The sequence below is a fragment of the Salvia miltiorrhiza genome, chromosome 2 (assembly GCF_028751815.1).
Source record: "Salvia miltiorrhiza cultivar Shanhuang (shh) chromosome 2, IMPLAD_Smil_shh, whole genome shotgun sequence".
Lineage (NCBI taxonomy): Eukaryota > Viridiplantae > Streptophyta > Magnoliopsida > Lamiales > Lamiaceae > Salvia > Salvia miltiorrhiza.
The window spans coordinates 69028598-69041267 of NC_080388.1; the positions used below are offsets into that span (position 1 = coordinate 69028598).

Here is a 12670-nt window from a genome sequence, read left to right on the forward strand (position 1 = left end):
AACTGAGATGCCAATCTTCCCACAATTAATTAGCATCCTAAGTTGGCTCAAAGGCAAAAAAAAAAAAAAAAAATAGCATCATAATTAGTTTCCAAAAATATATTTAAAAATGATCTATATGATACTCAATATCGGTAGTTATGATAACAAGTCATGTATATTTGTAGAGCTGAAAACGATAGGAGGATTCATACCGACGTTACTCATTTATATTGCACCCTCATTCTCATGATCTACTCTCTGCCTCTTCTACTCCTTTTCCACCATCGCCAGCTAAAATATTTCAAGTCCTTTCTCTCTCTCTCTCTCTTAAAAGGTAAAATGATTAATGCCTATAGTTTGTAGATGGAATAGCCCACAATCATTTCTTATAGTTCTTGAATGCCAGCCATCTTGTTCCTGAGATTTTTGTGTCAGAAATGGAACATATAGACATTCTTCCACTCTATATATGTATAGTAATGACTAGATTATTAGTCTTTCCTTAAAAAATTTGGTAATTAATAGTATTTGAATTGTCTTCAAATATTAAAGCATACTTACTTCCATTTCCTGATGAACAGATTATCGATACGAATGATCAGAAATTTCTGAAGCCTCATGGACTCCAGACAACAACGCCTGTGAGTACATTTCTTCATTCCTATATAATTTTAAGACTTGATTGATAAATTACATTCAGTGGCCTTTACGATAAGAATTCATATGTTTTGATTTTTCGATTAATTAGTTGATCAAATTGTTGGTGTTTGCGTGCTCTGTTTTGCAGAGACGACGCGTACAAGAGGAAGCTGCAGAGGATCAAAGTGAAGAGTGTCGCGAATCCTCTCAAATTCGCGATTCCCGGGAAGAACGGCAGATGCAGACCTCATCCATTGAAATTAGTTCTGGCTATCATCGTGCTAGGCTCTTTCTTTCTCATCCTTTCGTCTCCGCCAGTGTGCCAACAAAACGGCCTACAACTCAAAGTTTCCCGGTGCGTTTCTCTTCATCTCCGGCGCTACTAGAAAATCGAATCGATTCAGTAATGAGTAAGCTCATATAATGCAGGCAACGTTTTGTGAGCAGGTGGATATGGGGAGCCTCCGATCCCCGCTACATCGCGGATTTCGAGATCGACTGGAACGAAATCGCCGGCGCCGTGGGCGAGCTGCCCAAGGGAACCAAAATCGGAGGGATCGGCCTCGTCAATTTCAACGAGCGAGAAGCGCGCCAATGGCAGCAGATGGTCCCCACCGCCAACCACACGGTTCTGAACCTCGACCGCGCGGAGAGAAACGTGACGTGGGATGTGCTTTTCCCCGAGTGGATCGACGAGGAGCAGGACGAGGCGATTCCGAGCTGCCCTGCGCTGCCGAGGCTGCAAGTGCCGGCGCAGCGGCTCGATCTGGTGGCGGTGAAGCTGCCGTGCAGGAGCGAGGGGAACTGGTCGAGAGACGTGGCGCGGCTCCACCTGCAGATCGCGGCAGCCGGTCTGGCGGCCGCGTGCAAGGGGAGTTATCCGGTGCATCTGCTGTTCGTGACGCGGTGCTTCCCTATACCCAACCTCTTCACCTGCAAGGATCTTGTGGCGCGTCGGGGCAATGCCTGGTTGTACCGTCCGCAGCTCAATGCGTTGAGGGCTAAGCTTCAGCTTCCTATTGGATCGTGTGAACTTGCACTTCCTCTTGGATCCGTAGGTAATTATTGTTTTCATTCCGCCTCTTCTCCTAAAATTGTTGCCATTGTGCATTTCATTGCTCAACTTGAACTGTCCATTGCACAACAAGAAGGTATGGTAACTTCATGGGTGTTAGTTTGCGTCGGTTTATATGAGTTTTACATGTTTTTAAACTGTTTCGCAAAAAATATGATTGTTATAATTTTACACCGATTTAATTTTCAATCAAGTCAAACTGATGTGGCATAGGATTTGTCTTGGCAAATTTTAAGAAGGTATGATAATTTTCATTATGAACATGATTTATTCATGTTTTTCGATTTTTAAACTTTTTATTTTTATAATTTGTAAAGTTTATAAAAATAATTCAATTATCCTACTTTTCAATTTTTACACTAGTGTTTCTCTTTGTCAGAGAAAGACTACACGGGAAAGAAGCAACGTGAGGCGTATGCGACGATCCTCCACTCCGCCGACGTGTACGTGTGCGGCGCAATCGCGGCGGCGCAGAGCATCCGCATGGCGGGGTCGACGAGGGATCTGGTGATCCTGGTGGACGAGACGATCAGCGACTACCACCGGAGCGGGCTAGAGCTGGCCGGCTGGAAGGTGCGAAACATCAAGAGGATACGAAACCCGAAAGCCGAGAAAGACGCCTACAACGAGTGGAACTACAGCAAGTTCCGTCTCTGGCAGCTCACCGACTACGACAAGATCATCTTCATCGACGCCGACCTCCTCATCCTCCGCAACATCGACTTCCTCTTCGGCATGCCCGAGATCTCCGCCACCGGCAACAACGGCACGCTCTTCAACTCCGGCGTCATGGTGATCGAGCCCTCCAACTGCACCTTCCGCCTCCTGATGGAGCACATCAACGAGATCGAGTCGTACAACGGCGGCGACCAGGGCTACCTCAACGAGATCTTCACCTGGTGGCACCGCATCCCCAAGCACATGAACTTCCTGAAGAACTTCTGGATCGGGGATGACCTAGCGGTGAGGCAGAAGAAGACGAAGCTGTTCGGGGCCGAGCCGCCCGTGCTCTACGTGCTGCACTACCTGGGGAACAAGCCGTGGATGTGCTACAGGGACTACGACTGCAACTGGAACGTCGACATACTGCAGGAGTTCGCCAGCGACGTGGCGCACAACCAGTGGTGGAGGGTGCACGACGCCATGCCTGGGGAGCTGCGGGAGATGTGCCTGCTGCCGTCCAAGCAGAAGGCGCAGCTGGAGTGGGACCGGCGGCAGGCGGAGAAGGGGGACTACGCCGACGGGCATTGGAGGATCAGGATCAGGGATGAGCGCGTCAAGAGCTGCATCGATCCGTTCTGCAACTGGAAGGGAATGCTTAAGCATTGGGGTGAGAATAATTGGACGGATGTCAAGTTCCCAGTCCCCACGCCGCCTGCCTTTGCTAAAGGATCATCTCTTACTTTATGATTCTCTTACTATATATGTATAGACATTTTTGGGTCGGTTTTAATTTCTTGTTTCATCACTAATAACATCAACATGCCATTTAGAATCTTCATCGCAAAAATTATTCCACGCCAAAACTTTATCCCATATTTTTTGGGGTTACACCATGTAGCACCATTAATTTCATTATTTTATTAAGTTTCTTTATAAAAATTAATAACATTATTATACAATAAACTCTAATTAAAATTTATCACTAAAAAAATAAAATATTAAAAAATTATGTACCTTAATAATTGTGAAAATAATTATAAAATCCTAATTAAGCAAATTAATAAATCCTAATTTATAATCTTCAAATTCAATTAATACTAAAATATAAGAAATTAAAATTGAAGGGAAAAAATTAAAATGAGATAGAAGATACCATGTGAAAAACTTCACACCCAAAATCCTCTCAAAGGAGGAAATTGTTTTGACAATAAACACGTTGAAGTCCGACTTGTGTGAAAAATGCCCACACACAGTACCAAAACTTGAGTTTAAAAGATATATACGTTGGTAAACTTGGTGTCCACAGATTCATCTCAATCGGTTATCCCTTCTTTTCTTTTCTTTTTTCCCTTCTTTTTTTTTTTTTTTTTTTGAAGAAGAGAATATTATAATCATCTTTTTTTTTAATTGCATAAGTAAATAAAAAAATTTTAAAGACCGCGAATCCAAGATATTGAGTATTAACCTTCTATCACTAGGCCAACACACACTAATGATTCTAAACCTACCCCCATTCCTCAACGAATGTCATTCAATTTACCCTAATTGTGCCCTGTATTTTGAGCTCCTAAATTGGGCCTCCAAATTCTAGCCTCCAACAATTCTCTTTTAAATCTGTAAGCCAACAGTAATAAATAATGAATATTTAAATCTTATTATGATTATAGATAGTTGGTTAGATAATTAATATTTGGACGTTGAATTCAAAAAAAATAAAAATCCTTTCACATCAATTTGCATCTTTTCTAAAAATGATGGCTGGTATGCTGGAATGGAATTAGAAAGGAATGGAATGGATTTTGGAATGGAATGATAATGGGAATGGAATGGAATGATATATAGGATTCCTATGGTTGGTATTTACAAGGAATGAATGGATAGGAATGAAATAAAATTAACACAATAATAATAATAATAATAATAATAATAATAATAATAATAATAATAATAATAATATTATTATTATTATTATTAGTCATATATTGTTTTACTATTATTATCATTTATTATTTTACTATTAATATTATTTATTTATTATTATTAAAATTATTTTATTATTTTTACTAATATTATTCATTATTATTATTATTAAAATTATTTTATTATTTTTACTAATATTATTTATTATTATTATTTTTATTATATTATATTATTACTAAATTTGTTTTATTATTTTTACAATTATTATTTATTATATTAATAATATTATATTAATATTATTAAAATTATTTTATTATTTTTACTATTATTATTATTATTAATTTTATTATATTATATTATTACTAAAGTTGTATTATTGTTTTTACAATTATTATTTATTATATTAATAATATTATTTATTTTTTATTATTATTAAAATTATTTTATTATTTTTACCATTATTATTATTATTATTATTAATTTTATTATATTATTTTTGCAATTATTATTATTAATTATTTAATTAAACAAATAAACTTTTATTATATATTAATCTCATATCCATGGGAATACATAATACCATGGGGGAGGGGAGGAATGGCTAATCCCATATGCATGGAAATAGGCATTCCATCGGGAATGGTGATTCCCATTACAAAAACAGTACCAACCATAGGATTGGGAATGGATGCATGAATCACCATTCCATTCTCATTCTATTCCTGCATACCAGCCATGCCTTAGAATTTTATATATTATTAAATTTTTTATCGTTTCGGTTTCAACCGAAGTTTTTGAACTACAAATCTTACTATTGAAGAGATTTTATTTTCTTCCCAAAATAAACCTAATCAAAATTGTCAACATGAAAAGAAAATCACGCCTTGTCATTTTTCGATTGACAGAAAAACATGTCTATTTTGTTAAGTTGAAAAAACGATGTTTTGCTAAATTGATATATAAAACTAAAATCGAGTCAGAATTTGTGTAGCAGGTAAATTCATAAATTAATCTTAAACTTCAATAGTACCGCCGCGCTTCACCGTTGCTCTTAGTCTTTTTTCCGGTCGCCGCCTCCCCTCTTCGAAGGCCGGTTGAGGTTAGTTTTGATTCTCGCTTCGTCAGTAATAAGCTTGCTATCTGAATACTTTTCTGGTTATAATATGTCCAGGTCACCCGACAAGTTAAACACTTCGAAGAGAACCATTCCGTTCGATTTCTCGCTTAATTAGTCGGGCAGAGAAGCTTGAAGGTGATCTATCAAGGTAAGGATATCCATGTTTTGGTCATGGAAGGATATATGCAAATAAGATTGACATTATTATGGATTAAAGAAGCAATATTTTGTTTGCCAATTTGCTCCGCAGGTCGCCGTCGTCGACTGGAATTTCATAATTTCCTCCGCACATGGGTACGCCTATGATATTATATTCAAATTTCAGGAGATTATATTTTGTTTTCAGTATGAATATGCTACAAAATAGGTTGCGATTTTATGGTATTTGATGGTTTGTATTAATCATTGCTCAATATCTAAGATTATCAATCCCAATAATAAACTAAGATATAGATTCAGACTCTCTCAAAATTATATCTCCATAACTTCTCTCAAGAACATAAACTTTGCGGCATGAATTTTTAACATTTATTTGTTTCCAAATTGGATGTCCTATCACCTTGTAAGTAAAAAATATGCATGAGATGTTTTACGGGTCGATATCTAAATATAAATCGATAGTAAATTATATATTGTGGATGTTGATTTCAATGGTATATAACTTAAGAAATAGTTCTGTTTGCTTATATATATATGTATATATATTTATTTTATATATATGTCTTTGTGTCATGTTACGAGAAGGCTGCTGATATTCTTCCATCTCATTTTGCCGCTGATGGAAGAAAGAGTTTGCTTCAAATTCTTGCCCATGTAGTTTTTTTTTCCACGGGAGTCATGTAGTTTTTTTGCTGTTTTTTTTAGGGTCTTTTTTTTGTTATCTACTTAATCATGGGTTTAATTTATCATTTTTGCTTAACCCCTTTGAGCTCCTAAGAGACCTCCTATCATCATGTTTGGAGTTTTCTAATATCTTAGCACTGGCATATATATTACAAGAGGCATATATATTGTTTATTTCATACTGCACACACACACACACACACATATATATATATGATTGAGTTTTGTAATCGCAGTTGCATTTCATTTTTATCAACACTTACATATATGACACATTCAAATGATCGAGCATTATATATTTATGAAATTTGGTGTGCCTATTATTGTATATGGTTGTGGGGTGGATTTAGGCTTTGATGAGGAATCAAAAAATGAGATTCATACCAAGAATTTCTATTAGTAGAAGAAAATTGATCTCATGTAGTATATTTCACCTCTCATAAATTTCATAATTTTAATTGTCTTTATTGTTTTTGGAAATAGCAATATGCATTTTTAATTTTTAAAATATTTGTTGATTTTAATATACATTTTTAGTATAGATTGCTAATTTGTTATTACATTTGACAAGAAGTAGAAAATATTTCATTTTCATGATAGAAAACCAAAAAAATAAACTTTATTATACCATATTTGCAGGACACATGTATCCAAAGGTTATGAATGTTCAGTTATGTCCTCAAATTTTTGTTTTGGTCATTTAGGCTGATTTAAAAGTTATGCAAATTTTTGGGTTTGTAGAATGACCTTTATTTAATTGTGAAAGTTAGGCTTTGATAAAATATAATGATATAGTAATTGTTTTGTTGCCATATCAATATGTTTATATTTATTTGATTAGAGTTATACTTATAATTATTATTAACATTCCTTTTTGTTGTTATTTGTTTATTATTAGTTATATACACTAACTATGAACATGGAAGTTACATTGCGCAAAACAAGCTCATCTTCAGGTATTTTCTATAGCATGAGCGCACAAGCTTCTAAGTATTTATATTAAGGGATATATATAACTATCTATCTATCTATATATATATATATATATATATATATATATATATATATATAGAGAGAGAGAGAGAGAGAGAGAGAGAGAAAAGGGTTCAACAGAGAAGCTAAATATTGTGGAGAATAGAGAATTCGTAAAATAAAAACGAACAGATCTATAATTTTAATGAACATAGCAATGTACCGCATGAACAACAATTTGCCCCAGGTTCGAATCCTGCTGGTGGCGAGTTTTTCTATATTTTTACTAAATACGTCTGTTCATTACTTATGTTGATCTGTTCGTAAAATATATAGATTTGTTCGTTCTCTCGAAAAATATAATTCTCTGTTGAACTCAACCCTATATATATATATATATATATATATATATATATATATATATATATATATTAATTGTCTATGTTATAATCACCACATATCACACAACATGAGTACAAATCAAATTCTTTTTTTAATTAATATATTTATATTTATATATTGCAGTTAATGAGGTATATAGACAAAGAAAAAATCTACAAAGACAAAAGAAACGTAAACGAAATGCAAGTGATTTGAATTGTAAGTATTACATTATTTTAAGATAAAAATACGTTCAATACATTATGATAAATTATTAATGTTTTTTTAATTATATTGTTTATCTATTTAGGTTCATTGCTACATGAATTGAAAAATGTGCCTGATTGCATTCATTGTGGTGCAAGAAGATTTGAATATGAACCTCCTACTTTTTGTTGTGATAATGGAAAAGTTAAACTTGTATTTTCTGAAGTTCCTCCGGAGTTGGATGAATTGTTTACAGCCCAGTCAGAAGAAGCTATTAATTTCAGAAGGAATATTCGTGCTTATAATAGTATATTCTCATTTACTTCGTTTGGTGTAAAATTGGACAAAGAATTGGCATCTGCAAGACGGGGAGTTTATTCTTTTCGAGCACAAGGCATGGTTTATCATGATCTTCCTGGATTGATCCCACAATATGCGTCTCCAAAATTTTTTCAGCTATACTTTTATGACACACAAAGTGAGTTTGAGAACAAAATTAACATAATGCAAAATCAAGTTTTGTCAGAAGCAGTTGTACAGATGCTCATGAAAATTTTAGAGATCAACCCGTATGCAAAATTCTTTCGAAGATTGAAAGATTATCCTTCAATGGACAATGTTCAGCTTCATATTTCTAAAGATGTCAACTTAGATCAACGAGTATATAATTCTCCACATGCAGATCAAGTTGCAGCTATATGGGTTGAGGGAAATAATGAAAATATTCCATTGGAGCGGGATATTGTAGTTCATGCTCATTCTGGCGACAGACATAGAATAAAGCATTATTATGGATGTTATGATCCATTGCAATATCCACTTCTTTTTCCAATGGGCGAAATAGGTTGGCATCAAAACATTAGAAAGATTGATCCAGCATCTTTGGTTCGTAACACAAATTCTGTTTCTACTTCTACTTCATTAGCAAGAACCATTCTCCAATGAAGAACAAGGTATCTCTATTAACTTTTTATAAATTGATTGATGATTAAATTAGTTAAGTATCATATTTTATATTTTTTTAATGTTTATAATTGATTTTACTAATTTGATAAATTTTAGTATTAAACTTTTGGATAATTTTATTCTTCTAAAGTTATATTATTTCAATCATCAGATTATAATTCGCTATGAGTAGAGAACATTCTTTTCATTCCCACCCATTAACTGTAGCATACTAATCATATAAACAATAATATAAATTTATTTTCAGAATTTTACAATTACAAATTGCAAATATTTATGCTCCAGCTTAGCTTAAGGCTATTTACTTTTCTCATTATGCATATGTCTTAATGAAATCCCTACTTAATCATAATCTATAAATCCTATCTATGAATGAGCTGAATCGATAAAGTGTTGATTTGTATTTAGAGTGTTTAGGTGATAATGAATATATTTTAAGCAATTGTTGACATATATATTTATTTTGTATATTGTTATGTTTATTTTATTTTACTAATCACTTAATATAACTTTTTTTTATTTTTATATTGTATTTTTCTATGTTTTTAGGTGTTAGAAGAGAAAACGTTAAGAATGTATCATGTCTAGAATATATTTGCTATAAGATACAGATTAGAAATCCAAGACAATCCATACTCTTATTAGCTGGAAGATTATTTCAGCAATATATAGTGGATATGTACATAAAATTGGAGACAACAAGACTGGATTATTATCGTCAAAACCAATCAAGTATGAGAGCAGATATGTATCAAGGAATTGTGGATAGTGTCTTTAATGGAGAATTAAGAGGAAATGAAGTTGGCAAAAGAATTGTTCTACCAGCAACATTTATAGGAAGACCAAGATATATGCGTCGTAGATATCTTGATGCATTGACATTCAAAGATTTGGAAAACCAGATATATTCATTACAATGACTTGCAATCCAGAGTGGACAGAAATACAACAAGCATTATATGATGGTCAAACAGCTCAAGAACGTCCAGACTTAACTACACGAGTATTTCGAGCAAAACTGCAAGACTTGAAATATCAATTATTCAAGAGGAAAATTTTTGGACATGTAGCTGCACATGTTGATGTAGTTGAATTTCAAAAAAGAGGGTTACCACATGTCCACATGCTGATAATTTTCAAGTCTGGGCATAAGTTGAATACGACAAGTGAAATAGATAAGTTTGTAAGTGCCGAACTTCCTGATGAAGAAAACAATTTCGAATTGTTTGAATTGGTGAAAAAACATATGATGCATGGACCTTGCGGAGAGAAAAATCTAAATAATTCTTGTATGGTAAAAGAAAAATGCAAATGCCATTATCCACGACCATATTGTGAAAGCACACAACAAGGTAAAGATGGATATCCAATTTACAGAAGAAGAAAAAATGGATCAATTGTACGTGTTCGGAATGCAGACTTAGACAACCAATGGGTTGTGCCATATAATGCACATCTATTGTCCAGATACAACTGCCATATTAATGTCGAGGTATGCTCTGGTATCACAGCTGTTAAGTATTTGTACAAATATATCTATAAGGGACATGATAGGGTGGCCGTTCATATAACCCAAGATGATGAGCCGCGTCAAGTTGATGAAATCAAACAATTTCAAGATGCACGATGGGTATCTGCACAAGAAGCAATGTGGAGAATTTGTGAATTTGGTCTGAATGATATTTCTCCAGCAGTTATCAACTTACAGCTTCACCTTCCTAACAAACAGTTTGTATCCTATCACGCATCCCAAAATCTGCAGAAGCTTTTATTGTGGGATCATGTTTCAAAAACACTGCTAACTGAATATTTTACTATGTGTGCTACAAGTGAAAAGGCAAGGCAGTTTCTCTACAGAGAATTTACAGAGCATTACGTATGGAATAAGAGGGACAAAATTTGGACAGAAAGGCAGAAAATTGGCGTTATTGGACGTATAAGTGCAGTTAGTCCGATTGAAGGAGAAAGGTACTATGAAAAATTATTGTTGAATCATGTTAGGGGACCAACCTCTTTCCGACATTTATTGACGGTTAATGGTATAGAATGCTCAACATTCAAAGAAGCGGCACAAAAAAGGAGTTTATTAGAAGCTGATCATAGCATTTTCGATTGCATGAATGAGGCAATAACATTTCAAATGCCAAATGAACAACGCAGGTTGTTTGCAATAATCTTGGTACATTGTGCACCGGCAGATGTAAGAGTTTTATGGGATACTTACTTTGATGCAATGTCTGAAGATTTTAAAAGGGATGACAATACTTCAATCCGACAACGTGTTTCTAAGACATTGCTGAGCTTAAGAGTTTTGTTAGAGAGCATGGGAAAAGATATAAATTCATATGATCTTCCCACAATTCCTTCTTATGATGCTAATATAGAAAATAATTGTTCCAGAGAGATACAAGATGAGATGTCGATACAAATTCCTGAGGAAGATCAAGATGCAGAGTTAAAGTTGAATGATGACCAACGGAAAGCATTTTCTATGATTTTGAGTTCCATACAAAAAGCAGAAGGTGTGATTTTTTTCATAAAGTTGAATGATGACCAACTGGAAAGACTTTCTTATATCGTGCACTATTAGCTCATCTTAGATTAAGAAAACACATAGCTCTTACAACTGCTACATCTGGAGTTGCTGCAGGGATCATGCCAGGAGGGAGAACAGTACATTCACGCTTTAAAATTCCTATAAATTCTGATGAAACAAGTGAATGTTCAATTTCAAAACAAAGTGCAGCTGCCGAGTTATTGCGGAGAGCACAACTGATTATATGGGATGAAGCACCGATGGCAAAAAAATGGGCAATTGAAAATGTAGATAAGTTGTTAAAAGATGTCATAGGGAATGATAAAGATTTTGGTGGAAAAGTCATCGTTTTTGGAGGAGATTTCAGACAAGTATTGCCGGTTGTTCCGAAAGCTACAGTCTACCAGACTATATTAGCAAGTTTGGTTAATTCTTATTTATGGGGCAGAATGAAAATGATCACTTTGTCCATAAATATGAGATCCAAGAATGATCCACAATTCAGCAAATTCTTACTAAGTGTTGGAAATGGTGAAGAACCGATGGATGATGAAGGTAATATCAAAATTCCAGATGATATGGTAATTGAGTATGACAATGAAGAAATTTTTTTGAAAAGACTTATCGCAGCCATTTTTCCGAGTTTAGCAAGGAATGCATATTCGGCGGAGTACATGATGAATCGAGCAATATTAACGCCAAAAAATGAGCATGTGGACAAGCTGAATGATAAGTTGATATCCATGTTTCCTGGAGAAGAACAAATTTTCAATAGTTTTGATGAAGTTATTGACCAGACAAACATAAACTATGACGTCGATTTTTTGAACTCTTTGACTCCAAATGGATTACCTCCACATAAGTTGGTCTTCAAGAAAAATTGTCCAATAATTCTTTTAAGGAATTTAGATCCATCAAATGGTCTGTGTAATGGCACGAGAATGGTGTGCAGAGACTTTAAGGGCAACGTCATAAACGCAGAGATAATGCTTGGCCAACATATGGGAAAACATGTCTTCATTCCAAGAATTCCTCTTTCGCCAGCTGAAAATGAAGGATATCCTTTTCAGATTATTTGCATCCATCTTTCAATTTCCAATGCACATATATATATATATATAGGGGCGCGCTCCAGTGAGACCCCCTATTTTTCGTGTAACATGAGTACAATGAATAACACATATAATACTAATGAACAAAACGTATATCTAATGAACAAGATGTATATATTGATGAAAAATAAAATTTAAAAAATTCGTAATGAATAAGACATATATACTGATGAACATGGCCGTATATACTGATGAACAGCGCAGTATATACTGATAAATAACAAAATTTAAAATATTCTGCTCCCTCCAGAATTCGA

At 34.4% G+C, this 12670-nt stretch overlaps 2 protein-coding genes and 2 long non-coding RNA genes across 8 annotated transcripts; 3 read left to right on the forward strand and 1 right to left on the reverse strand.

Moving 5' to 3' along the window:
- The first annotated feature begins 195 nt into the window (after positions 1-195).
- LOC131008656 (UDP-glucuronate:xylan alpha-glucuronosyltransferase 1-like) lies at positions 196-3191 on the forward strand. Of its 5 annotated transcripts, none has more exons than XM_057935614.1 (5): positions 196-316; positions 564-623; positions 770-976; positions 1051-1679; positions 2076-3191. In XM_057935614.1, exons 2-5 carry the CDS (start codon positions 601-603, stop codon positions 3104-3106), a joined length of 1890 nt encoding a protein of 629 aa, XP_057791597.1. In that variant the 5' UTR covers positions 196-316; positions 564-600; the 3' UTR covers positions 3107-3191. The 5 variants fall into 5 exon arrangements, with proteins under 5 accessions (XP_057791597.1, XP_057791600.1, XP_057791598.1 ...); XM_057935617.1 differs by having other exon boundaries at positions 1069-1679; XM_057935615.1 differs by lacking the exon at positions 196-316 and adding an exon at positions 345-453.
- Positions 3192-5308: 2117 nt separating this feature from the next.
- LOC131008658 (uncharacterized) lies at positions 5309-5854 on the forward strand. The gene is made up of 3 exons (XR_009096321.1): positions 5309-5378; positions 5451-5544; positions 5647-5854. It is a non-coding gene; the product is annotated as an uncharacterized LOC131008658 (long non-coding RNA).
- Positions 5855-7152: 1298 nt separating this feature from the next.
- Positions 7153-8744, forward strand: LOC131009927 (uncharacterized). The gene is made up of 3 exons (XM_057937326.1): positions 7153-7195; positions 7737-7811; positions 7903-8744. The coding sequence occupies exons 1-3, from the start codon at positions 7153-7155 to the stop codon at positions 8742-8744; spliced, it is 960 nt and encodes a 319-aa protein (XP_057793309.1).
- A 1374-nt stretch (positions 8745-10118) lies between these two features.
- Positions 10119-11262, reverse strand: LOC131008659 (uncharacterized). Its single transcript, XR_009096322.1, has 2 exons — positions 10776-11262; positions 10119-10399 (listed from the first exon to the last, which is right to left on the reverse strand). It is a non-coding gene; the product is annotated as an uncharacterized LOC131008659 (long non-coding RNA).
- Between the last annotated feature and the right edge of the window lie 1408 nt (positions 11263-12670).